This window comes from Opisthorchis viverrini (assembly GCF_000715545.1).
Source record: "Opisthorchis viverrini unplaced genomic scaffold opera_v5_7, whole genome shotgun sequence".
Taxonomy (NCBI): domain Eukaryota; kingdom Metazoa; phylum Platyhelminthes; class Trematoda; order Opisthorchiida; family Opisthorchiidae; genus Opisthorchis; species Opisthorchis viverrini.
This window is the reverse complement of record NW_008751663.1, coordinates 2,470,723-2,497,236: the sequence shown is the minus strand read 5'-3', so window position 1 is coordinate 2,497,236 and position 26,514 is coordinate 2,470,723. Positions and strand designations below refer to the sequence as shown.

General features: G+C 43.7%; 2 protein-coding genes across 2 annotated transcripts in view; one reads left to right on the top strand and one right to left on the bottom strand.

Moving 5' to 3' along the window:
* The window catches only part of T265_00724 (hypothetical protein), a gene marked incomplete at both ends in the record, with an annotated part of 53,691 nt that extends 31,825 nt beyond the window's left edge, over positions 1-21,866 (top strand). Inside the window, 2 exons of the mRNA XM_009164573.1 lie at positions 1,678-1,747; positions 21,729-21,866. Coding sequence (XP_009162837.1) covers positions 1,678-1,747; positions 21,729-21,866 — 208 coding nt within the window. The remainder of the gene's footprint in view (positions 1-1,677; positions 1,748-21,728) is intronic.
* The window catches only part of T265_00723 (hypothetical protein), a gene marked incomplete at both ends in the record, with an annotated part of 22,817 nt that continues 2,678 nt past the window's right edge, over positions 6,376-26,514 (bottom strand). The window contains 8 exons of the mRNA XM_009164572.1: positions 6,376-6,887; positions 14,449-14,663; positions 20,095-20,168; positions 20,343-20,406; positions 20,566-20,808; positions 22,154-22,572; positions 23,968-24,316; positions 25,821-25,909. Coding sequence (XP_009162836.1) covers positions 6,611-6,887; positions 14,449-14,663; positions 20,095-20,168; positions 20,343-20,406; positions 20,566-20,808; positions 22,154-22,572; positions 23,968-24,316; positions 25,821-25,909 — 1,730 coding nt within the window. The remainder of the gene's footprint in view (positions 6,888-14,448; positions 14,664-20,094; positions 20,169-20,342; positions 20,407-20,565; positions 20,809-22,153; positions 22,573-23,967; positions 24,317-25,820; positions 25,910-26,514) is intronic.

Sequence of the window (26,514 nt, the reverse complement as noted above, 5' to 3'; positions counted from 1 at the left end):
CGGTCAAACAATGACTTGGCAGCGAAGTATGAAAGCCATTACCAGCAAACTCAGCTGCGCTGGTCACTGCAGTCTTCCTGGATGCGGACCCCGAGACGGGCCACACCAATGTTTAGAGACATTATCAGACATGGCCCAGTCGCGCCCTCAATGGCGCTCATGCATCAAAGCTATTGCCTTCAATGCATAGCTTCTTATCCACCCCCCCCCGCTTGACAACCCACTGAAGGTCCTGGATTTATGCACCAATTTACCAGCTCGCGCGTGCAATGCGCAGCTACCTACCCCACCCCTAATCATCGGTGAACGAAATGTGGCAGCTGATGATGATGATGATGATGATATGAAGCTTGCGTATTGATGGACATGAGCAGATCTCACTGAACGAAGGATGAGGAGCAAACTCCAAACTCATTCATTATACGTTTAGGAATCTGGAGTGCTTGCATCACCATCATCATCATCGTCATCATCCGCAGCAGGACATCGGTGTTCAACATCGATGCTTCGCTGTCGTACAACCATTATTGTGAAGAAAAGAGTAAAGGTGGATGGAAAGGGGACTTAATGCTTAACGGACGGAGTTAAACTTTGACGGATTGTAGTGGAAGAAAGTACGGGTAATCGTGCATGGCACTTCAGGATAGCATAGGATTTTTAGACATGGGAAAGATGATCAATGCCATATGTGGGTGGTTTACGTCAATTCAGCGTAGACTACGCAAATAAAACGGAATATTTTCACGTACCTTATGGCGAGACGGGTAGAACCGCTGCGCGTTGGCGTCAAACTACTACCAGTTTAATTGAAAAAACTTACACGAACCCGAGCGAAACAATGTTCACTTCTTTTGCACCGAATAAACGACCGAGAAAAATGGAAGTATGAGGCACATGATGTCACAAGTAGCCGACCAGAACAGTGTGGGCGACTAGCAAACAATTTTAAGATAAATTGGAAGGGCGTGGTTACTCTGGTTGGAATGACGGTACCTAAGGGCTTTCCGAAAATTCAAGTATTCAGGCCCAGTATTCGCAATTGCAGTGGTCTTTACTAAGCTCAAGAAAGCCCACTAGAGAAAACCACAAGAGCTTTTGTTACTACTCACTATACCAAACAGGAGTCGAAGTAGATAATTTCTAGAGGTATTGAAACTTGGAACTGATGAACATTACACTTCATACGGTAACTCCCAGAAGAAATTCCGCAGCTTCCAGAGCTGGACGGTGTCTGTCGTTGGCAGGTGAAGTTATTTAATGGATATTCTCATTGTCTGGATCCGTTTAAGCGAAAACGATTAGGTGTTTTGCGCTTTCCATGAAACTTATGCTATTCTCTAAGGAGTGGTACGTAGACTTGCAAAACCAAGATCGAGCGACTCGGTTAGGTGTACGTGTCAGCAAAAATTACACAATATTTTGGACCAAATTTGCTCCGAGATGGCACGCCTAGTTGTGTTCGTCTTAAGCGGCGCCATTACGTTGCAAATGTGCACGGAAGATTGTGCCATCGTCTACGGAGCCAAAAAGCTTGACGTTGGTTATTCTAGTCTCAGTACATTTCCAAAAATTTGATATTTTTTCCGCGAAATACACTCATTTGCAAACTCATTTGTTTTTTTTTTGCGAGAGACTCAACTGGAATCCAGTTGAATTTCTCGTTTGTGATGTTTTCAGGCAACTGAATGTGCTGTACCAGGCCGCCTCATGTTTGAGTCGCTACGATATTCGAGATATCGCGATACACGTATGTTCGTAATGCACTACTCATTATGTTGCCGAAAATTCGTCAACAGCCCGTTGATGAGGAACCACATAGGAAACATCCAACAACGTCACCTGACTACTCGTACAAACTGCCTAATCACTACTACACAGACAAAGTAGAATGACAATGTTTGCTAATCAGCCCGACTGTTACCCAGAAAGTCTAATAAGAGGTATGATCCCACGCTCTCATTCACAACATTTCAACAACTCGCCATCATCCACCAATAATAGCGGATTTTTCTCATCTGGCACATCGTGATTTCCGTAGAAAGACAATCTTACCACCCCCGTATGGCACGTCGCCGATTAAGAATACACTCACCGCAGACAGTCTAATCATTCATACTGCTACCCCACAGACACTCACGCATGTTGACGTCGCGGTGCCACAAGAATACGGGAAGACTGGACCAGTGGAGGGAAGGCCGATAACCGACAAACTCTAAAATTAGTGATAATCCAGTGTGGGTGTATAGTCTGAAACTTATGACCCATCATAAATAATGCATTATAGTGTTGTTGCAGACAGTCTACCAAGTGACAACTGCACATATTCGAAGAGACAATCAAACAACGACCATCCCAGGAGTGATAAAACTTAACAGCGCGAATCTCAAGACCGTACTTTTCAGATGGACAGTAAAACTAGCACTGACTGCAGCAAGCATAAAAATTTCGCTCATAACGCACTTGCTACGCCATTCTCGACAAACCGCTTCCTCTGAACTCAGCTCATATTGTCAAAATGGCGCGTTAATCGCGCCGGATATATTCGAACTTCCTGTGATTTAGTTTGCTTCAAGGTACAAAATATGTTGGTCTAGTAAAAAGTCAGCCATTATGACCACAAAAAGTCTATTTGGGTTTTTTTGTATCAACGGAGCAGAATAGGTAATTTTGAGCTTGTTCTGGGGTGAGGCGGGAGCATTTCGACCAATGGTTGTTGTGATAGACCTAAAGCTTGTGTACTGAAAGCGACATCTTTATGAAACCAAACCAGGAACGAAAACGAAAGTATGGGCTCATTTACCTCTCCGGTCTGATAAATCCGAAACAGCATGGAACGCAGCAATTCCTGAACACCGCTTGAAACTTAACGTTAGAACGATTACACAACGGCTAAAACATCTGAAAAACCAGCGGATGCATTCACGCGAATCTCCATAATTTTTCTTCAGTATTGAGACTTCGTCTTTCCTCGTGGTTTGAGAAATATATGCCTTGCTACGGTGTGAATGAATGTAGACCGAAGCTCTAAACTAGACATTGAACATTCTTCGGAACTATATCCAGATGGAGCAACCCCCGAATAATCCTAGATTATGATGTTATCCGTACAAGCCCTTGGACAAACGACTTCACAGACATGGGGAAAGTACATGTGCAGAGAGTGAGGCATCCCCAAGGTCACCATCGGTACGGCACATCCGGGATGCAGGTGCGTTGGCGGAGCTCGCCAAACACGGCTTAGCAACATAGAACCAGTGAAGTGGGGCCGAAAGTGTTCACGACCGGAACACCGCCGTTGGCTGTACAGAACGAACAACTGAACGACCATATTTGGCCATTTAGTCATCCTATATATTTACGCAGAGGCTCTGCATGTTCTTTCCTGACAATATAGCCGTATCCGCGGTTCTGTCTTCTTATCGCTAGTCTGGCAGCCTCAGTGCAGGCGTAGCCAATAGACGGCCACCCACGAAATAACAATAGCACTAGCCAGGTCACGGTTGGCACGTCACATGTTTGCGTCCTCACGCATTTGCACTGAGGTTCCTACTGTCCACAAGCAAACTACCGATCAGTGACGATATGCACCTCTATTGTGCTGTTCGGATACGTCAGTCTGACTAGGGTATTTGGGTAAACTGTAGAGTCCGTCGCATCGTTTCAGGGATGCACCTGGCCGGTCGGTACAATAGTCTAACCGCGTTTCAATACATGCGGAAGATAACTGCTCTGTGCAATTAGGAAAGGATAAGCGGCAAATCTGCGTACCTTCACCTGTATCGTAGATGCCGCCTAAAAACCGCAGCTAAACCGAAGCCGTCCTTCAAATAAAACGTGACACCTGGGATTTCGACCCTGCAGAAATGCTGTGGAGGTTGGTGCTCCGTAACGAGAGGCTTTCATGCCAAAGTTTTACTGCCGTGAATGTCTGGGAAAGCTGTTAGAGCGTCGAAGAGAACCAAACTCACAGTAGATTTCGGACTATTAAAATATGTATACAAACATAAAGAAGTACAGCAGTCGTTCTGGAATCTATTAGGGTGTAATGGTTCGTTTGGTGACCCAAAAGCCTGACACCACAGGACCATCACTAGTTGTGAACATCGTTAACATCCATTTTCTAGACCATGGTCGGCTACATTCATACCGGAAAAACAGTTAAGGGTTTTCAATTGTCAACATCTTTCCTGGAAGTGAAATAAACCTAAGCGACTTCATGATAACTTCCCAACTCGTACGGTGTGCCTACGAGTACTAAGTCACCTGTACAAATTAACTTAAGAAGTCAGCAACCGTGTGAGTAGTTTCATCGAAAAAGTGTATCGTTGGTCAGATGTGTGGAGTTCCATACCCGGCACGGCCATTGGATATGCACATTTGATGAGCTCTAATAAGCGCAAAAATTCGAGTCCACTGCTAATCCCCCCGTTTGGTGTGAACTCATCAAAATGATTGCGACAGAAGAAGAGGGAAATTATTTAAGAGTCATGTGAGTATGTATTCTACGAAGTCCCGCAACCACGAACACCTGCAATATTGCGACATCTCAAATAGCGCACTAAATGAGCCTGATTTCGTGCGGTACACTCGGTCGAAGAATATCATAAAGGAAATATATGGCTGGGATTCAGTTGTCACCTGTGATAAGAAAACCGGTTTGCAAATGAACGTAATTCGTAAAATTAGAGCAAATTTTCAGGCGATCTTCAAACAAATCACTTTCCACTTGTACATCATTGTTTAACTGATTTCCTACTTTCCTAAAAATGACGAAAAGCCTGCTTCTGGTTCGATTTATGGCTGTATTGTGTTAATATGATATACCGTGGTATAAGGCTTGGTTCGTTGATTTAAAAGACACAAGACCCTTGATATTTCTATTATTCCTGCTCAGGCATGGTGTCAAATTTCGCCCTAGAAGGACAGACGTTTTCTGATGTTTTTAATGAGCATTGGTGTTTTCGCTGTGAATGGTGCTCAGACGGTTCGTGGGAAGTAACGCCTGTGCGGGGACAAAAATGCATTGAAATACGAACGAATGCAGCGGGGGAACATAAAATACTAATGGTGGATCCTGATTATCTGCCTCACCTACCCAGACTTTCTGTGCTCAACTATTTTGCCGACAATATTTTCTCATTGAAATACTCGGCACTAGGCCAATGCACATCCACCAACCTCTGCTGATATATCGAGTTTCGAGCCCTCATCCTCGGGTGAATCACGTAACGAAATTCCACAAACCGAAAATTGGAGTGAAGAAAACTACTAGGTTCGAAGAGGCCTGTGTAAGTAAAAGAAATACTCATCACGAAATTGATGCACACGTCATCTTAGACTACTGACCAGTTGAAGTGTAAGTGGAAACAACCAAGCGGTCAAGCATGCGAAAACAACTTGTTTGTTTAACCTGGGTGTGACAAACTCACCACATTTGAGCGGAGCGTTGCGATCAACGTTGATTTTCAAATGTACACATCTCCGACATTTTAGTTGACTGCTTGTCACGACGAATCACAGACGGAGCCTGTTCTACGTCCAAATGTGCCTAGTGAGGACAAAATGATGAGAAAGCTGCAGTCTATACTACACGTTCAAAGTGATTTTACTTCATAAGGCCTACTGATGATTTCATCAGTTGCTCATCAGTTTGATCTAAAAGTTAACCTCGAGTCGCTGTTGCCGCGTCCGTACCTTGATTTCACCGTAAACAATCTAGCGACAGTCGAACTGCAGACCTTCTCTTCAATACCTATTTTCTCAGTGTTTTAACAAAACGATTTGAAGGATCTGGATCTCACTGACTCTCTCACTGAACCTACTGAAGTTCATACTGTATAAAAAGATAGTAAGGTCGGCAAAATTCGGTGGTCGTAACACCGGTTCGTCCATTTCATAAAATTTTCGACTGCATTTATCAGGATTTGTTCGGTCAGCTGTTAAGCTGACTGATTCTCTCCCTAGAGATATTTCCACCTTAAAGTAATAGGAAGTCGGTGAGCTGATGCAGGACCGAACAACACTCCCGGGCTAGTCAGTTCTATTAATCTCCTACTTTTAAAATTCAAAACTCCCAGAACAGCATCCTCAATTCATGTCTAGTGAATATGCATAATATCCAGTCTAAGTAACTGTCTGATCCTTACAATTGACCATTTGATTGTTACGGCGTTGCTACGTGGGTCAATTGTTCACGAATCAATAACGATCACGTGGCTGTCTATCAAGTGATCTTGGTCACGTGTCATATCCGATTGGTAACACCGAAAACCGGTGAAATAATAACGTTGGAATAAGCGGCTTGACGTTTGCTTAAGTTCCGATTCGTGTCACCGAAAGGTGGTGGCATTTTTTGTGTGATAAACTGCGTGTATACACCACAACGAAATTCAGAGAATTACGCTACACATATGGCAACTAAGGAATACAACAACAGCCAAAACCTATGAAACTTGGTCATCATATTCAATTTGTATTTGAAGAAAGAACAGCACTAACGAAACAGCCAAAGTCTTGACACCGCGATCATCACTGAAACAGTAAAAAATCAACTTTTATATACAGTTATGTACAGGAAGTAATCGGCAGTTTCGAGCGAAACAACACGTCACTATCGGATAGAAAACATTCGTGATTCTTGACCTTCAAATGGACATAATACATCAACGCCTCGGTGTTGAATCGGACTATGTAGGCGAATGGCGCGGAGATGTGTATCTCTTCCATTCTGGTGATTGGTTAACACGGCAATCTGCAACAAGAACGTCCGAACCGGTGACCCGTCCGGCCAGGTGAGCGGTAGAACCGACCAGCCCGTGGGTTCTTGCAGTTCAATTTCGACGAGCTCAATTAAGTCGTGGACAGTGTTGCCTATACGGACAGCCAATCTGAAACCGGAAAAACGGGGAAGAAAATGTACTGAAAATAATATCAACTTCTCACGATGTGATTGATCTGGGTTACTCTGCTATACTTGTACACAGATAAACCAAATTTACGTTCATGCCAAAGTTACCTGTCTGATCATTCTCCCAGGATATGCTCTATTTTCGGATCAAATGAATCTAGTCTTCAGCTGAAAGTCATATCAACCGCGTTTTCACTAGGGATTGACTGTCTGTTAAAAATTTGTACTTAACTGGCGAGAATAAGGAAAATACGAACACAACGAAGTAGATCATAGATGCAAAACAAGGTCACATACTAGTGAAAGGAAGAAGGCCTTCGCTGCGGATTTATTTATTAGAAAAAGCCAACTGACCGGTTACAGACCATTGGCCAGGGAAGCAAAACTCTCATTTGCATCTTATTTACAAAAATTGGACATCCATCTTCTCTTGAACGCGTCTTCTTGAACTTTCCTGAATATTCATTGACTCCAATCATTCATCACTCAAGTCCAAGCAAATGTTACAAAGCGACTTCACAAATTCCGCAACAGATCTCCCTTTTCAAGAGACGCAAAGCGAAATTCCACGAACAACACATACTACTCGCGTGCCTCCCCATCAGCAGTATCACCGTCACACTAGTAGACCATCCCAAAAATTACACAATTTACATTCAAACCAAAAAATGCCAATCTTCAGAAATCATTTCCCCTAAGAGAACGACAAAAACGAGCAACGTCAGACTCATCATAGAGGTGGTTCTGGTTCGGGAGAGTATATTTTCAGAACAACAGTAAAAGAGCTTATCTTTTGCGAGTACTATCTTAAAAATGTACCCACTTCTGACATCGCTTGATGTGCGTCTTACAAACGGCAGTGGCTGGACCGTTTTCTCTCTCAAACGGTGATCAACCAGATAACAGGCCACAATTACCAACTTATTTGGAAAACTAAATCTTTCCCGAACAACACGAGCCTTGTGAATTTGTTCTTAATCCCGTCCATCTGTACTCTTCCTTTACAGTAGGGGTTTCAAATAAACCATGGTTGTACGGCAGTGAAGCATCGGTGTTGAACACTGATGTCATGCTGTCGATGATGATGATGTTCTTAATCCAAGGAGACAAAGAATAAGACATGTGCGTCAGGAGTATCTGTAATCAGACTACTGATAACTTCATCAGCTCGTTGCGAGAATCCTTGTAATGATGGGGGGAGGGAAGGTGAACAGCCAAAGGAGGACGTAGGACAACGTAGCATCTTCATGTCCAGAAATTGCACCTAGTAAGGTTCGTGCTGACGCAGGATAACGGGGAACAATAGCCCTGGTTTCCACATACAGTAGAAAGTCGATAAACCACAAAGTGAAAATGATAACTTTATTGTTGCATTGCCAATAGCTGCACGACCGAGCCATGTCTTGGTAATAACGGAAGTAGCGAACGAAGCGTGTTTTCTTTGATTGTTTATTTTGGTCAATATATCAAATTTACATGAAACTAGGTATGAATCACGTGTATTAGTACATAAATTCTCGAGTACAGATATAGGAAGGAGTGGGAAAGGGTACACAAGCCAGTAAGCCAAGAAGCAAAATGGTTGACCTCAATCCAACTGGGTCAATGGAACGAAACAGCTAATAGGCCAGAACTCCGGGTTAGCTAGTCTGTCGATAGCAATCCTCATCGTACGGTCAGTGATCGGTGCGAATGCCAAGCTACAGGACACGGATGGCACGCTTCTTGTCTGCGACAAGCGATTTCGGCCAAATATGAGACCCATTGCACTCGCGTACGGCTTCTCCCAACAGCCAATCAAAGAGACCGGATTGTGTTTCTTATCATGTCGCAAAAATGTCTTGCGGTATGACCAACAATAGGAAGCTCAACACGAGCGAACAGATGAGTACGTAGCTATCCCTTCACCCACATACTTGACTGTTCAGCTCACAGTCGCCCACTAGATCACGAGATTCGTCTTTTTTCTACACTCACAAACCACGTCATACAAAGGTGACTCATCTGACATTGACCGTCTGTACCGTCTAGTGAACGTAGCAACAACTCATGTGCTGACACTCCCAAATACGCGCAAATGTACCTACAATAGGAATACCGAACACAGTCAACACACGCACAGGGAGCAGGAAGTCAACCACACTTCACAAGTCCACGGACAATTACGGAACACGCGTAGCAGCTGTACTGCGGAGAAAACACGTCTTTGCCGCCCGGACTTTCACCAAGGAACTCTCACAAACGATAAGTTCCTATTTTGACTTGCTCCACATGTCGCATTGCATTTATTTTTATACGTGTTGCAACCCACCACTGTCAACCATAGTAAAAAATTCCATTAGTGCATATACCTTCATAATTGTATTATGGCTACCATAACCTGTACACTAATAAGCATTCCATAAAGACTGGTGGAGCCTGGTACTTTGTCTTTCAGATGGCATGGCTGGAACTGAAACTCAAGCACAGATTAGCAGTCACGTACGACAGGGGAACACAACGCCCTAGCGTGCAAAGGCTGGAGAAGTTAATTTTCTCGAAAGACATCTTCAGTCTGGAGGCATCAAATAGAGGACATTTTCCGCGAGACAGTCCATCACGGAACGCAGTGCTATCATCCCCTTATTCGAAGTACACGCACAACGCAGACGCAAGGGTTGGGCGACCATTCACTCCTCCAACCCTGGTCTTGTGACACCAAAACATTGGGCCATATAGAAGCCTGCAGGGTAAATAATTCCCTCAGTTTATATTGTGCGCCGGACTTACAAACCAGAAGTGTAACTTAAACGCACCTTGTATTTGTGGCCTCACTCAGACGGTCGTGTGAGGATTTGTTGATCTGTCATTAGGTTCTCATTAGGAGACAGCAACCTTCGCTGTATTCATCCATTTAATGTTGGCGAATTACCAATAGTGGCTAAGTATTCTTATTATTCCACGAACATTGGACAAAAGTCCCTCAAGTGCATCTATCCGACCGAATATATTCGCATTCTATACACGAAACCTCTGGTACACATGAATCGGATTCAGCACGTCCATCACATGACTACATGTGAATAGTTTTGGTACTTGAGGCTAGGCTGGCCAAGATTATGCTAATTTTCCCGAGTGTTGACGGTTTTACGTACTATCACAGACCGATCGCTATCTATCCCAGAGTAAACCTAATTAGAAGCCAAGTTATCCAAAGGACCTGGCCGCGTGACACTGTGAAAAACCACAAAGTAAGTAAATCCCTTCTAACCTGAGAGGTGAATTGCCATCCCACGTTTAGGAGAGGGCCTTAGAGCGTCCAACGTTTCTGTGCACCAAGGCAATTTCTGAACATGCTTTCAGTGGTTAAGCGCTGATTGATCCATTCACATTACGTTATTCCCCGCTCTGAAGTTCGCTGATTGGACAAGTCACTTGAAACGAAACTTCATGTGATGGAAGGCTAACAAATTAACAAGCATTCACAAGCTTGCTTGGAAGTCATAATGGTTGATTAGCTGAGACCATGAAGCAATCTCGGAGATTATTGATGATGATGATCCCTTACTGCATTGAATACCTATCATCAACAGCACATTCTTGTAGATTTCCTGATCATGAGCACATCTACAGTCACTTAGGTTCACATACTATCACAATCGTCCATCCTGAAGTTAATAGGAACGTAAACCCACTATATGCGGACTCTCTGCTTTCCATTACACAAGAAGATTGAGACTTGGAGCTCATGTCACCTGAGAATTCTGAAAACAGGGATTTCACAGAAAGTGTACGGTAGGGACTCTCAGGAGTGACTAGCAACAGAGCTAAGAGATACAGCAGTGTCTTGATAAAGATGGTCTTTCGACATGCAATATCCCAACGGGAAGATGGTTTTAGTGATCCTTCCAGGGAAGCAACGCGGACAATTTATGAAATGAGATCTCTATCATTATCCAAGACAGGTACAACTTTTGATCACAATCCATTAAGTGGTTTGCACGTAACACTCGCCAATAATCGGACGAAATTTCATAACACACTCGAAACGTTCGATTAGTTCTGTAGGCCCGCAATAACCATTATTCGATCGTTCATAAGTTGTTGTATTACATAGACGACAAAAGCTTGATCGATTTGACGGATAAAATTCAGAGATGAACTCATTCAGTCTTAAGTATAATGGTTGACTGGATTTCTGGGCTGCGTGTGAGCAGAAGGGGTCTTCACCGCCTGGCCCCTTTAATTCCAACATTCGAGGACGCATTTAATAGTTACACTGTTTACCTGGGCGTATCAAATGAGTACATTCTTCGTTAGATGTCTGTAGTGTCTGCTTTTAAAAAGTGTTTGAGCCACCGCTGGTGTTTGCTGGATGCAACATTACACTATTGCTTCAGCAAATGAAGGGTGCATTCAGCTCATGGTGCATGTTGGTAAGAGGGCGCGACCAGCAATCATAAGACCGGTCAGTCGGAGACTGGGTGAGCTAGGTCCTGGCATGTTGTTTCATTCCGTGGATTCCGCGCTCAGCTCCGCTAACGCATTTGTTGCTGAAGACACTGAAGAAATCGTTTATTTACATAGCAATAAGCACAGATAGGAGATTCGGGATTCGAAGAGACCAGTCCTTTGCCGATAAAATTCATGACAATATAAGATTAGCCGTTTTGGGACGCTGATGCAGGCCTCTTCAACTGAGAAACACATCGGAACACCGATTGTTCAGTTGAGCAACTACACTGTGAATATTAGTCAACAATCAGACAGCCGATGAATGCAACACGGTGGTAGACGAAGCTATACCAGTTTTCCTGAGACTCGTAGAAGACTGCGGACCACAACCAAGTGTGCCCGATTGCTGATTGGTGCATACTGTGGACGAAGGATTACAACGCTCAAAATTGAGAAGGCTATAGTGAAGTTTTTAGGCAACGTACATAATATATGGGAATATGTCCAGCAATGGCAATAAATAAATAATGAATCAAGTGACGATGAAGAACGATTGTTCGAACATTTTAGATGGAAAGTTATGAGACATTATGGGTTCGATTTCATTTTCAGATAGTGCTTCGGCTCCTGGTTTGCGGGAACACACTGGAGACCATTTCTAATGACATATTTTATCCACTTTCCCATAGTTGGATACTAATAACAGCTGTTATCAACTTCGCCAAATCGATAACGGAATGACGAAAAACGCCATAGTAACAAATCACTCTTTGGATGGAAGGCATGTTGGAGTACCTATGGTGTCGAAGTGAAACAGAGCTGCGTAGTAAAGAGTGTATGGGTGAATTCCCATCGAGTGATATGCCAAGATAACCAAATATGAAAAATGGGGTTGGAACCTGCGCATCGTGAAGTAAAACTTTTTAAAAAAATCTGTTAGTCATGCAATCTGTGGAGGTACAGGTGTAACGGTGATACTACTGATGGGGAGGCACGCGAGTAGTATGTGTTGTTCGTAGGATTTCGCTTTGCGTCTATTGAAAAAGAGAGATCTGTTGCGGAATTCGTGGAGCCACTTTGTAACACTTGCTTGAATTTGACAGATGAATGAGTGGAGTCAATGAATCTCCAGGAAAGTTCAAGAAGACTCGTTCGGGAGAAGATCGGTGTCCAGTTTTTGCAACTAAGATGCAGATTAGAGTTTTTATTCCCTGTTCAATGGTCTGTAACCGGTCAGTTGGCATTTCCTAATTAAATAACTCCGCAGCGGAGGCCTTCTTCCTTTCACGGATAGAACTTGTCAACAAAGAAGGTGATCAAAGGGATGCAGAGGATAGGTTTCAATGCAATGTAGGTGTCGCTCGAGGGACTAGTTTACACGTGACTACAAGATGTGAATTACGTGATTGAGGGGCGATTGATGATATATCTTGTCTACGTTCGAGGTGGTCACACTGGTGATCAGTCACTCGTGGTCGAACGGTTTTTTGTTCAAATACTGACCGAGGGTCACGGGTTTGAATCACCTTGATGATTCTTGAGGTACTCAATAAAGTGTTTCTCGACTTCGCTTCACCTACACGACAAAATCTCGATTGAAAAACTCAAATTTCCTCACTCTGTCATTAAAAGGGGTGTATTTACTGGAAGTAACTTTCCGAAAGTATTTTCCACAATTAGTATAACGCGCGAAACTCGGCGGTCCTAGGTCTTCCAAATTTCTAAGAAGATTATGTTAGAATCTGCGATTGTTCTAACCAATTGAAAGCACTACACCTATCCCGAAAAATGTGAAGTCCACGCAAATGTTCAGTAGGAAGTATGACTGTTCAGAAATAACAGACACAACCATGGCTTGGAGACTTGTAAATACCGCTGACCCATAAATTCACACTGCGGAACTTCATATTTGACTCCGTATATGGAGAATGACTGCCCTAAACTTTCAACGAGCGTGGACGGATTTATAGCCCCGCCCCTGTACAGGTCTGCATAGCTTACCATCAAATCATGGTTTCTTCGCACTTAGTGTCGACAGTGGCACCTTAAAAAACAGCTTCATCCAAAACGTACTGAATACTTTTTCCCATAGAGGACTCTGAAACATTAGATGCCAATGAAGCAAGCCTATTAATCCAACCCTTCTGATTGCCCGCACGATGTCATTCACTAAATGGCTGTCTACAAAGAGCCCCCGAAAATCCAATTCAGACTGAATTGCTAAGGTAACCAGCTGTGTCAAATCAATCCGTGCCATTATGGCGTGCTATTCCTTTCCGTCGAATTTTATCGGTATGATTCAGCTGCTCCCACATCACGTGGACGAAACATGTGCACATCCATAAAGCTTGTGCTCCTCCAGCGTTCTGGTCACTGTCTGCGCAACCTCCGCATCACACCGGCCTACATCAGACAGCCGTCTACTCGACAGCCATAGGCTCGGTAGTTGCCCTCGTACGACAGCCCACGCAGTTTAGAACGCACATGGCAGTGCCGGTACGTACGTGACAAACGTGGTTCGGACGACTCATCGCCCGATCGACGCCCACGCAGGACCACCAACGGAGGATTTGACGAGGACCTGTTTCACGGCGCTTTTGAGTCAAAATTGCGCCGACGGGACTTTCTCAGAGAGGTGAAAACCTGCATCCAGGTTAAAAGCAGCACAATCGCACACTAAAGGATCAGGCTGATAGGTTTTGTCGCCCAAAAAAACAAGTGTGAATTGTTGCAAAAGATAATTCAGATTTATCGTCCAACCTGAATAAAGCTCCCATTTATCCAAGAAACATTGAATTTGAGAATTATTTCAAGTCGCGTTTTCCCAAAACACTTGGGGTAGCCAAGAGCGTAAGCCGGGAGCACATTTCCCGAATCGCTCTGGGCCCTCAGTTTTTGGTCACTCCCATCTGGATCTGTACTGTCTGACCTAATCTTGTTCTCGTTTGTTGGATGGTGTGGGTGTATCCAGAGGGCGTACCAAAAACTAGAGTGGCAAAGTTAATATTCGGCAGCATGCGTTGGACGAACGTTGTCCAATTTGTTTATTCACACCGTAAATCTCCTGAACTAGACACACAGCAATCAGGGAAAGCACACAGACTTACCTGCTAGGTGTGTAGCTTTCGTCTGCTTTGTAGTCTGTGTAGAGGCACAGACGAGTGAGAGTGGTTTTTTGCGGAAACTGTATGTTTACGCAATGTGGTTGTGGACCGTCTGATTGCCAAAAGGTATCTGTTGATTCATCTAACAACTGATCAATCCCATGGCCAGGTTTGCATGATGACAGACTCCAGATGGCGTTGCGGCAGACATCACGAACCTGGTCATATCAAAATAAACAAGGACTTTGGGTTTTTGGAATGCGGATTCCAGCACTAAATTCGGAAAACAGCGGAAAGAATGTAATCCATATCAAAATAAACAAGGACTTTGGGTTTTCGGATTCCAGCACTGAATTCGGAAAACAGCGGAAAAAATGTATCTATATGCGCAGACTATTGGTAAGGATCAACTCAGTGATGACAAATAAGTTGATCTGATGATAAGACTTGGGAAACCAACCATTGCGATACAAAACGTGTCCCATTCCGAGAAAATAAGGATTCGAATTGATTCTATCCCATCCCATTGTTCTGAATTATAAGGCGCATGCGACCAATTTGAGAGGCATTCACGGATTCGAAATCGACGCAGATGCCCTCGACGAGAAAGTAATTTCCGGCTGTTGAGGTTTATACTACACACTAAGTCCATCAGACCACTGTACCTACAGTATGCTCGTTTTCACCTGCCCACTAGGTACGCTCCAACTATACGCGGCTATCTCCCATTAAAGTGATTAACCCCAAAGAACTGGGACACTGGCTACTCTAGTGGAAACAAACAATAAAAGCGAGGTGTTGAACATCTTCTAATTCCCACTATCTACAGGAGTTTTCGGTAAAGTATTTCACACATAAGCCAACTGTGACGTGATTTACTGGGAATGTCCCCTTCCTGGATGTTCCCTTAGTACCTTACCTTCTGATATTATGGACTATTCATAGGGTTGGTGAAGGATAACTGACGGACGATCTCGTCATGTGCAGCGCAAAACCTGTCTCCGAGGGGACGTCCAACATATTGGTGTATAGTTTTACTTGATGGTGCACACTTATGAAAAAAACTGTAACTTTAAAAAAAACTGTCAATATTGCACCCCCAGTTTTACCACGTCCGGGGCTCATCAGGTGGACATAGTTCCCTACGTTTCCATCAAACGTTGTTCCTACTTGATGCTCATTCGATAGATGTTATCACTGTTTCTACTACTTCACACATTACAGAATCTTAATTACTCGCCATGTAACACTCACTGAATGTCACTGAAATCTACGGTTCCCTAGATCGATACACCAGATATCAGGACACACGTTTATGTTCACTGAGAGAGAACCCATACAGCGTAATTAACTTCACCCATTGACATTCGTTTTGTGTAATTTGCTTTCGAGCACGTATACGGTATATTCAAGGATCGGTTACGTTTACCAGCGATCATTCAAGTAAACGGGTGAAGTGGTTCATAGCTGATACAATTATTCAGAATGGGTATAAGGCCTGAATAGGGATGGAGAAAATCGAATAGTAAAGGCCGGTGGGAGCAAGTAAAATCACTCAGCTGTAGCACCCTTTCGGTGCCTAACTGCCACGCCACCCGAAGGTTGCATGAGGGCTGGAATACTGCCAGGTTGCCCAAGCCTAGACAGGGAAAGTCGAGAGTTGGAGGTCGGGTTCGAACCACGGACCTTCCGGTCAGTAGATTCGCGCTCTAACCACCTGGGCTATCTCGCCCCAAGTAACACTGGAGGTATTATCCACATCAAACTGCATATGTACAGTTACGATCGTGGTGAAACGTGCAGCAGAACCAGCGGTTCGCTAGTATGCGGACGATGCCAATATACCGGCTGGTCATCATCATCTCATACACAAAACCACAATTATTCTTACATTATTAATAACCTAAAATCCGTTGCCATTGAGCGCACCTGTCTCGTTCTACTGCGACAGCACACGATTAAGCTGCAATGTCTCCCAGGCGACCATCACCAACAGCGGGCATAATATATTATTGAGGTTCAAACCACATGCTGCAGCTGACATTGTCAAACAAGTGCGAATCAAATAATTCGACGAAGCAAAGGAAGCGACGAAATTAGGAAATCAGTGCGTTTCTAGCCAAAATGTAATATACCTAATGTAAGCGAACCACTGCGCTTCATTGGTTTGTCCTCAGTCAAGTATTTCCAACAGGTATGGTGAAACGAATAAATCTGAATTGACAGTTGTGTCATAAACGACCAGTAGGGTGAGAAAAAACCGATTCGTCTCCATCATAACGGTACACCCGTTTTTGCGACAGCACACACTTTGGTGAGGTTTTTCTACCTACTTACGTCCAGAATAATACGCCACTACGTGCACTTGCATACAGGCCATGGTGAAGTCACATATTTCGGCGGGTACATTGATAAAATAAAATACGAATCGACTAATTTAGCTGTGAACCGCCGACAGATCCAGTTAATTGACTCGTCTCTAGTTACCACAATACGCAGCAAAACCTTTCTACAGCCACTGAGAAAGGGGATGGTGACAAGCGGTCGGAGCACATGATCTCTTAACTCAAAGCTTGAGCACGGAATAACGTAACATGTCGTAAGATTTTCTTTCGCCCTATTGAGGACACACTTTGTCAGGCTGTTGTCACCGACAATATGAGTAATCATGGAAATTCGATCCAAAGTGGTCACTGTGGAAAGGTCTCAATGTGCCTATGCTTTGGATACTAAACTGTTAAACTTGCATTCGAAGCACTTAAGTCCCAGAGGCTAGCACATACCTAGTACACGGCATTTAGAAGTACCTTGATTACTCTTCAGAGCTTAACTTAAAACGCTGATTCAACGTTAGCACCCAGAAACTGGTCCCAAGACATTCAAGGTACTTGGTTTTTAAAACTCCCTCGACGGGTAGTGGTGAGCTACAAACAAAGGACGGCCAGTCGATCAACAGTGTACTCAGTAGCCATTTGAATCACGTAACGTTGAACACGTGACCTTGAGCAATCGCACAGTAATGTGGAAGACAAACATCACTCTAAAATTTGAATTATAGAGGTACACTCCTCATGGTGCCCGTACAGGGGAATCACTAACTGCTTATGCTATATCATATATGATTATCATGTCCCATCGCCGTGTACGCTCCACTCAGTAATTTGGAGAGTCACCCCCCATTTCAGGCATCACTGGCCTGAAAAGTGGGAAGTATATAAACTACTAACGAGTAGTGAATAAAATAGCGGGCTACTAATATCCTGGTTGAGTCCCAGTGGGGGCATTGATTCGCTTCACCTTAACTAAGGTGGCATTTAGTGGAAATCAAGACGTCAGTTATTGAAAAAATGCAATTGCTCTCCACCCGACAAGCTCAGAAAAGCTCAAAGGACGAGAGTTAAGCGCACGTTATGTTTTACCACTGTATAATTGTCTTTTTTTCGCTGCCATGTGACAAATTCTACAGAAAAAATTCTACAGCCTGACTAACAAATGCAAAAGAAGCCTTTGTCCATTTAAAGTGAGTAGTGCAAGGGTGAAATCCAGAGATCGGTTTCTCATTATATACACTTTTCGTTGCCCAATCAGATTGCGTTTTTCGCGTCCCACGAAAATAAGCAGTTTTCAAGTTGGTAATGGGGTTCCGTTTTACTGTTTCCAATATTTCGGTGGTAGAGTTCTCTTGCAGTTTAGGCATTTATCCGTTCGATCACGAATTATCCTCTCATGATGTTCAATCTTCGGCCCGGTGGTTCACTTGCTACGGCATTGCCGATCTCAGTTACCTCCCGGTCTACTCGCCTACAGCTAAAAAACAAGTCATTGTTTTTATCAACCGGAGTCCTAAGTGTAATGGTAAATTGAACAAACCCAATACAAACGCAATGGTCTGTCAAGGTGGTTGACAGATAAGTTATTGAGATTTCGCACCTTTAAGGGACAACCCGTGTTAGGCTAATAGGGATCCCAGTATGTTTCAATGCAGTGCTAGAAATCATATCTGTTTTCTGGTATTTTCTCCTGAGATTTAACCTAGATCTGTCACGATAACGAGGGTAATTGCGTGCATGGATCGTACTGAAATAAAGAAACTCTTCCAAATGTCCGGAAACATACCGGAACGGCCGATATCCTATCCGGGGTACGTTACTTCGAACCGGTTGGAATCATCAGTTCGGGTGAACTGCACCAGCTAACTTACCACGCTAAGTGGAAGCTGCAGCGCCCCCCTAGTCTCACTTGATTTCAATGAACGCGTGAGCAACCTCCTTTGGAAAGCATTTCATGATAGTGAAGTATTCTCCGGTTCACTGTTCAGCACCATCCATCGTCATGAGAATGTATGGCTGGATCAGAGTTTCTCCGACTGTGTCTTTACTGTTTTACTAATCCTAAGGCTACTTTTAAAAAGCCTCAGTAGTTTGCTGACTCACTTACCGAAATACTTCAGTTAGATCCAGTATCATTTTCTAAAGCATTGTTGTGACTCTGAAACAGCGCACGAGGTGTAAATTAGTATTCCAAAGGCTTTCTCCAACTCATTCAGCACTAGTGAACTGTTTGACAACAGCTTGCCAGGAGTAACATCTCACCACTGAGGATGGATGTAAGTTCCACTGCGATCATAAAACCCATATATGCCACACAAAGTGTTTCCAGTCATAACCTCCATTTCTCCAGAATAAAGGGGGAAAAGTTAACCGAAATACGATATACATGACGCAATCCGCATACAGTCTATGGTCGACTATGATGATTCACGCTTTCGCAAACTGATGTCGGCGAGGGCGACGTTTCCTACCACTTCTCGGTAAGTGTCAGTGCATAGTTATCACTATTGCTTTTGCTCCACCGGTATCATTTTGCTTAACAGGTGCACACCTTAGGAAGAGCATCAAATGAGTCTTCATGCTTCTCCCATAAGAATCAAGACAACTATCATGCAATTGAATGGGTCGCGAACGTAACAAATAAGGTAGGCTTACTTGTACGGATACTAAAAAAAGACCGTAACACGCAGCAGCACATAGTAAAAGAGCATGGACTGGGGATCCGACGCACCGACCATCGATCCCATAATCGAACTTCCACAGCATAGGAAGTCGGATTTTGAGATGAAGGCACATTCTCAAGCATTTTGATTTCTAGTTGTCTCAAGATCACATATAAGTTCAAGTCTGGAAATGTGTTTACATTTCAGGCGCGTGAAACCCCAAGAGTGGAGACCGGTGGTAACAGAGAAAAAAACATACAAATTGCAGCTATCTTCTGCTGCCATTTTCGCAGCATGCTGTCGTTAATGCATACAGTTAGGAAGGATTCAAACAGTTGGCGGCTTCAAATATGGAGATTCTATCTCTCAGTGAACCCGTGGTAACCCCCTTTGGGGGGATACCACACCTCGGTTGGATAATACTGATGTGAGTGCTGCCGACTTGGCTGAGAACTGACAACCAGTCGGTTCACGGAACCCTCTTGATATTTATTCTGTTGGACTGAACAGGTCCCCTACATCATTAGGTTCCAACTTGTATACCTGACGTGATCGATTCGCGGCGGACAGTGTCTAACAGAGATAATCGACCACTCAATGATCGCTCACCCAGTGGTTGTCAACAATCACTCAGAAATGTAGACGCATTCACTCACTTTGCCATCACGTTCGTCTTTCGTTACATCAATTGAAGTCAGAGCTTTGAGTCGCAAAGTCATGAGATCGAGGGCTGAAAAGAAGTAGAGTTGTCATAAAATCTCCGGTCACACATCACATGAGATTCAAAACGAAAAAATGGCAAACATCAAAAATAGTTTTATTCAATTACATTGTTGACATCTGTAGTGAAGAGGCTTTTAAAAGAAAAAAGGCAGACACAGTAACTACTTCTTGATTGCGTGACCTCCGGAGGCATCACTTCCGGATGACTGGTGGCGTTTTCGAAGGGGCGACGTAGGAGAGGGAGTCTAATAAGGGAAATGGAGTGTAAATGGAAGTGAATGGTGCACACACATAGTGGGAAAGATGCTATCATACTAACGAATAGGCGAAAACAGTAATCATGAGAGATTATACTAACGAATAGGCGAAAACAGTAATCACGACGCGGTGAATGAGTGGCTTACCTCTGGATGGAACCGCTTGTTTGGACGGGTAGAAGAGGGTGTCTTTGTCACTACTGGATCAGGAGTACGTGGAGGATTCTGAGAAGTCGATGGGGATGGCATAGATCCCATTGTAGCTTTGGTTACAGACTTCCGAAGAGATGCACGGCCTGTAGTGCTTTGACTCACTGCTGGCTTTGTTGGCTCCGGTAGAGATGGGAAGTCGGGTATATCCTCCACAAGAACGGACCAGAGGGGCTGAAGCTGATGAAACAAAGGGAACAAGGAATAATGATTGTAAATCTATGCTCTTGAGAGGGCTTACGTCAAGTCAGGTGGTGACCGTGCCGTATGCCAGGTACTTGAGTACCTATTCATTAGAAAAATTAGTTTATGCAAAGAAACAATTATTCTGGTAGCTCCAACGGCAATGGAAAACTACTAACGAAAGAGCGTGGACTTGAGTACCTATTCATTAGAAAAATTAGCTTGTGCGAAGAAACAATTATTCTGGTAGCTCGAACGGCAATGAAAAACTACTAACGAAAAAGCGTGTTTGATAAGATTGCAATGGAATATGGCATAAGGTTTCTGGTATTTTTTGCACGTTTGAAACTGCCTTTTATTCAGTCGACAGCAAGCTCCAGGATCTGCCGTGGTGCTGATGTTCCTTGTCATCGTTTAGAAAACCAAGCATGAGAAAACGCGTAGACTGTAATTGACGCAAGAACTGAAAACATACTTTAAAGTCTAACGTATATCTCCTGTATAACAAAACTTGTCTGAAACTGATTTTCTGCTGTCATGTGGATTGATTCGATTCATAGCTACAATCAAGGACGCGCATTATTCCACGGTCGTGAGAGCTTAGGCTAAAACGAAATGTGGGTTCGACAGTTTCAGCATTGCGGTTTATGACAGTTGGGATAGAAACTCCTAATCGGGTTGCTCAGCAGTCCTGCAGATAAGCATCCAAAAGCTAATTGAAAGCAATAAAAAATAAACAAGAATCGTATATACGCAATGGTGTTCACACGGCACATACCATCATCTTCTTGATATCATCATCATCGACAGCATATCAGTGTTCAACACTGATGCTTCACTGCCTTATTGTAAAGATAAGCGTAAGGCGGACTTAGTGCTAGCTTACCACAATTATTCCGAGGTGCCTACATCTCCAGATATACCTCTGCGATTTAGCTCCTGAGGTCGACCTTGGTCAGAAGTATCGTCCATCAGCCTCAACCAGAAAGCATTGTAACATGAGTCAGAAGGCTTCCAGACAAAGTGAAAACGCTACAATGGTACATATACACTGAACAGCCGAGCGTTCCGCGGGACCATGCTAGTCTCCGTGGCAAGGAACAAAGCGGTGAGGTAATAACTGAGATAAGCTATGGCCTCTCCATATCGCTCCAAGGCTAAGAGAAACCGCAGATGTACTCGGCTAAGGATTCGCGCCTTAACCTTCGTCAGTCGTCGGATCGCCGTAGTCTGAATTACAATGAAATACCTGAACGATAGGTACAGTACTTAGAGTAGTGAAATGTGGCGACCAAAAGGAGAAATTTAATGAGGATCCACAAAGAATGATGGGAAAAATCACCTCAACCATTGTATCATTGAACATATCACCGGCCATTTGGTGAACTTCGTGATTCTGGCTATTATACATTCGGGCATTCACAAACATCAGCATCAGATCTCGAATAAACCTGGTCGCCGCATCGATGAGGATTTGTGTTGGGCTGCTTGATGGTTGTGAGCTGTTCAGGCTGCTTAGCGTCGATTCGATCCGGCGACGTATGGAAGTCAGATCCACCGGTTCGTAGACAACAGAGCCATAACCTGGAGCAATGTCCTCCGTGACCGGCTGCATGAACACATATGCATGGCGGTGACTGCAAATGGTGAAGAACGCAGACAGCAGACTTCGACGCCAACGGCGAGCAAGAGTGAGGGCTGAGGTAGCTGCAGTAGGAAGCTCGTCCAGCTGACCGCAGTCGGACGCCAAAGGACTAAGAGCTGAAAAAATAACGGGTGTGAATAGGGAATACAAATCATAACAGTGGTTCTTGGTCAAACTGAATTTGGTTCACATTTAAGGAACATGAGGTGTCATACATACATAACAGTGCAGTTGCTTGTGTTTAGACAAACCCAGTGTAAAATTGGGTGCGTGAATCGCAGCATTCTTTTCACAGTTACAGCTGCATAATGGCAAGTAGTGTCGCCTACTGTGTCCGACATGTTAGTTAAATTTAATAAGCTAAGAAAATGGATTATATGATAACTTCCGGATCATTCCGAGTAACAACGTTTCGAAAGAGGCTAAGACGAACACATGTCTGTGCGGAAACTTTCAAAGATTCGGCTGTATTCGAAAAATCCACAGGACTGGTGGGTGTTCCAGTCGGGTGGTGCCCATGCAGAAACCACAGCTGACCAGAAAACAGGACCTTTGAAGGCACACAGGAAACACTCGCAAAATCCTGAAATAGATTCAATACCTACATAAGAATATGTCCAACGTCAGAGGCTTTTGCTGTTGACGCATATTTATGATCGGAATTGATAGCACTGCCCCAACATTACCTCACGATACTCGCGGGTCACCTTTAATTTGAATTCGCTTGACCAGTAATTAAAGTAGGCGACAACTTGGTGGAGTTTACGACAGAGAAACTCGAGTGCATGTCGAGACACATATGATGGCATAATATTTACCGGTAACTAGCGCCCTGACCACAAATGGAAGTAGTCAGAAGGACGATAGAGATGTGGTACCGGGAAATTCCAGCATGAGATATAACCCAAAAGCAAAAGATAACGGGGCGTGTGGTGATGATCTTATTCGACATCAACATCGCTACCAGTTTTGAGGCACAAAAAAGTGCGTTCTGAGATACAGATTCTCACCACGAATTCCAGTGTGCTGAACGGGATGCCGGCGAAATCTTGTCACAGATAGAAGTTTTTCGAGGAATATAGTTCTGGCAATCAAGTCACAGTTGTCAGGTGTTTTAGCCATTAACCAGCTCGGCGGACAACACATGTCCGATAAAGCTGCCTGCCGCTGGCTATCGTGATCGGATACTCTATGCCAAATAAATGAATCGTCGCTAACATCGCTAGTAGCCTGTTCCAAAAATAACTGGGCCAATCGAAACCACTGCTGTATTTAGACGCAGTGTAGATAAGTTAATCAAAGTATCACCTTACCTTACTGTCATACAAAGCCCTAAGGTTTGAAAACCTATCAACCATCTTAAACGGTAACTTCGCTGAGGATTAGAATGCCCCAGGAAAGTACAAGTATTCGCACATGAACATTTATGTCTAGCTTAACCAAGCGGCGAAAGTCACAAACATGTATATCTGTCAAATGAAGCCGAATGTTATTAAAGGATTCGACCTTACCAGGCTCTGAATCAGCTATCTGGACTCTTTGCACTGACACCGATCCAGACTTGGGCTCCCTACGAGCCCCTTTGCGAAGCGATTTTCGACCACTTGCCGGAGAACCTACTTCAACGCCACTTACACCAGGACTGGAGTTCAAACTCTGAGTGACCGGTGGTGAGGCAACATTGTCGGTGCCACTGATCACGGCTGACCCAGATGGGCTTAGTGGATCGGTTTGCAAATTCGGAGATGCGGCAGGATCAGAACCGATGCCTTGCAGACTGTCCTTTGAAAGCCTTCGGGAACGGGTGCAACGACACAGCGGGGTCTCGCTGGAGTGGAGAGTTGGCTGAATCTCGTGAACCTATGAATCAAGTCAAACAAGAGCAAACGGACCTGGCTAGAGACCATCCATTCCGAGTGAGAAATGCGGGTGACGAGTGGCATGTGCATGTGATTAGCTCATATCGCGTAAGTTTGAAGCAATTCAACTAACTGCTTAAAATCGCCACTAAAGATTAGTTTGCCATGGTGACAATCTAAGTAAAATCAGAACATCTAATGAGAAGTCAGCAAGGTATAATGTACAAGTAAGAGATCTATTTGGGATATACGGTACGTCAGATGTGACCAGCGATAGCGTATACGAACAGGCCATAAGACTTTTGATCATCAGATGACTCACGGAATTAGTTTTGTAATGTTATTTGTTCTAGCGGAGTACAGTCCCTGTGAAGGCGGAAATTCCTTTCTAATCGTCCACAAAAATTGAACTTTATGTCGTGCAACAGGATGTAATTATCACAACAATGAATCACGCACATGAGATCTTACGTCGACAGTAAACCCATGTATAGATTCGTCCACATGGTGAAATGTTAAAAAGAATTAAAATACCGAAGTAAATTTGACCGAAGGTGTCCCTGCGCGACGGTTTTTTAATCACAGACGTCGGCGGACACCGCTATAAGGTCAACGTTCGTGCAATTACCGATTGTAATAGCGTTAAGCGTGATATATTCCCCACGTGTCATTTAGGGCTATCTTAAAACGTCCGCATGTTACCATTGTGTTACATTAACTAATCACCATGTAAGAGAAACTGCGATGGCCAACCAGACGTGAAATCTTCTACGATAATTTGTCAAGCACGAGAGACAACAAAAATAAAAACACCCGATGACATCTATTGATTCATGTGCTCTGGTTTGAGTAGCAACCTAAGTCCAACGTCGAGAAAATGGAGGTAGAACAAGGGGTGCTATCGTGAAACCTTATCGTCGAAGGTATAGTCACAGAAAATGACGGTAGGAAGAGACCGTAAGTGGCTACCTCTAACCGATTATCATTTTCGTAAAAAACGCGGCTTTCAATACTATCGTATGGCTATGTGCATGACGAACGTCAGTAACAGTAAGTCCCAGTTTCAACCCGTAGAGACGACATTATTCCTAAAGCTTGTTTTACGAAGACCGTCATGGGGCTAGTGCGCTGTATCACTTACAAAAAAAAACGAACACCCCACTGGCGAACACCGAATTTGAAATACGGATTCAGTTTTCCGGGAAATGTGTGCACAATAGGTATTGCTGGTAAATGCATACGTTAGAAATCATACGCCATCTGGAAAAGATCAATGGGACCCAAATAACACGGTGAACTACCACAGTCTGTTTATCCTTCCTTGCGTTCAGCATCTGATTCTATCAACTTCATTTAAGTCGTTTTTTTAAATGCGTCAGAATAGTTGCTTCGATTTTCTTAGTCTAACGTAAGTTGCGATATATCTAACGGACCCGCTACGAAAATTTGCATGCAACATCGTCAACAATGGGCAAACTGAATAGCAGATGGGAAAGGTAACTCACGTCCGGGTGGGTTTTCACAGAGGATGATGTATCTATACTGGACGCTTCATCGTCCGGAACTTCCGTCCCGATCTGACGTGAGAGGATAGCTGTAGGGAAGAACCGTCAAGATATGATGTATAGTATTCAAACATCGTGTATTGATAACTAAGTTGTATTAGATCCGTCCAATGAGTGAGCACGAAAATGAGTTGTACACATACTCACTACCTCTCAGTGGTGTCCTTCCAAGCCTGTTCCTCATGAATATCACTACAGCGTAGACACATCAGAGATGGGTTTCTCCAACATACCTTACAAATAAAGCTAATTCCACACGGGGTTTGAAAAAGCATGTACAATCTCTCCCATGTTACTGAATCGTTCAAACGACAAAAGAACACCTTGTGACAATAGGCCTTTAAAAAATAAACTGCTTTCCACTAGTACCAACTTTTGTAACGATGTTCAGGCCTCTGTTTATGGCCATTATTCGGTTGTTCGGCAGTGCTGAAACAGATGATCAGGGTTCGGCAAACAACTCTTTGGATTACACAAGCAATACAAAGCTTATAAGACATCAAAGTCAGGCTGGGTCTTGTGCAGGCACAGCAAAGTTGCATCAAATAATCGGATAGCACTCACTACCAAGTGCCTCATTCAATGCATATTCACGTTGGTTCCCTTAATTAGCGGCTTTTTAGTTTTATGCAAG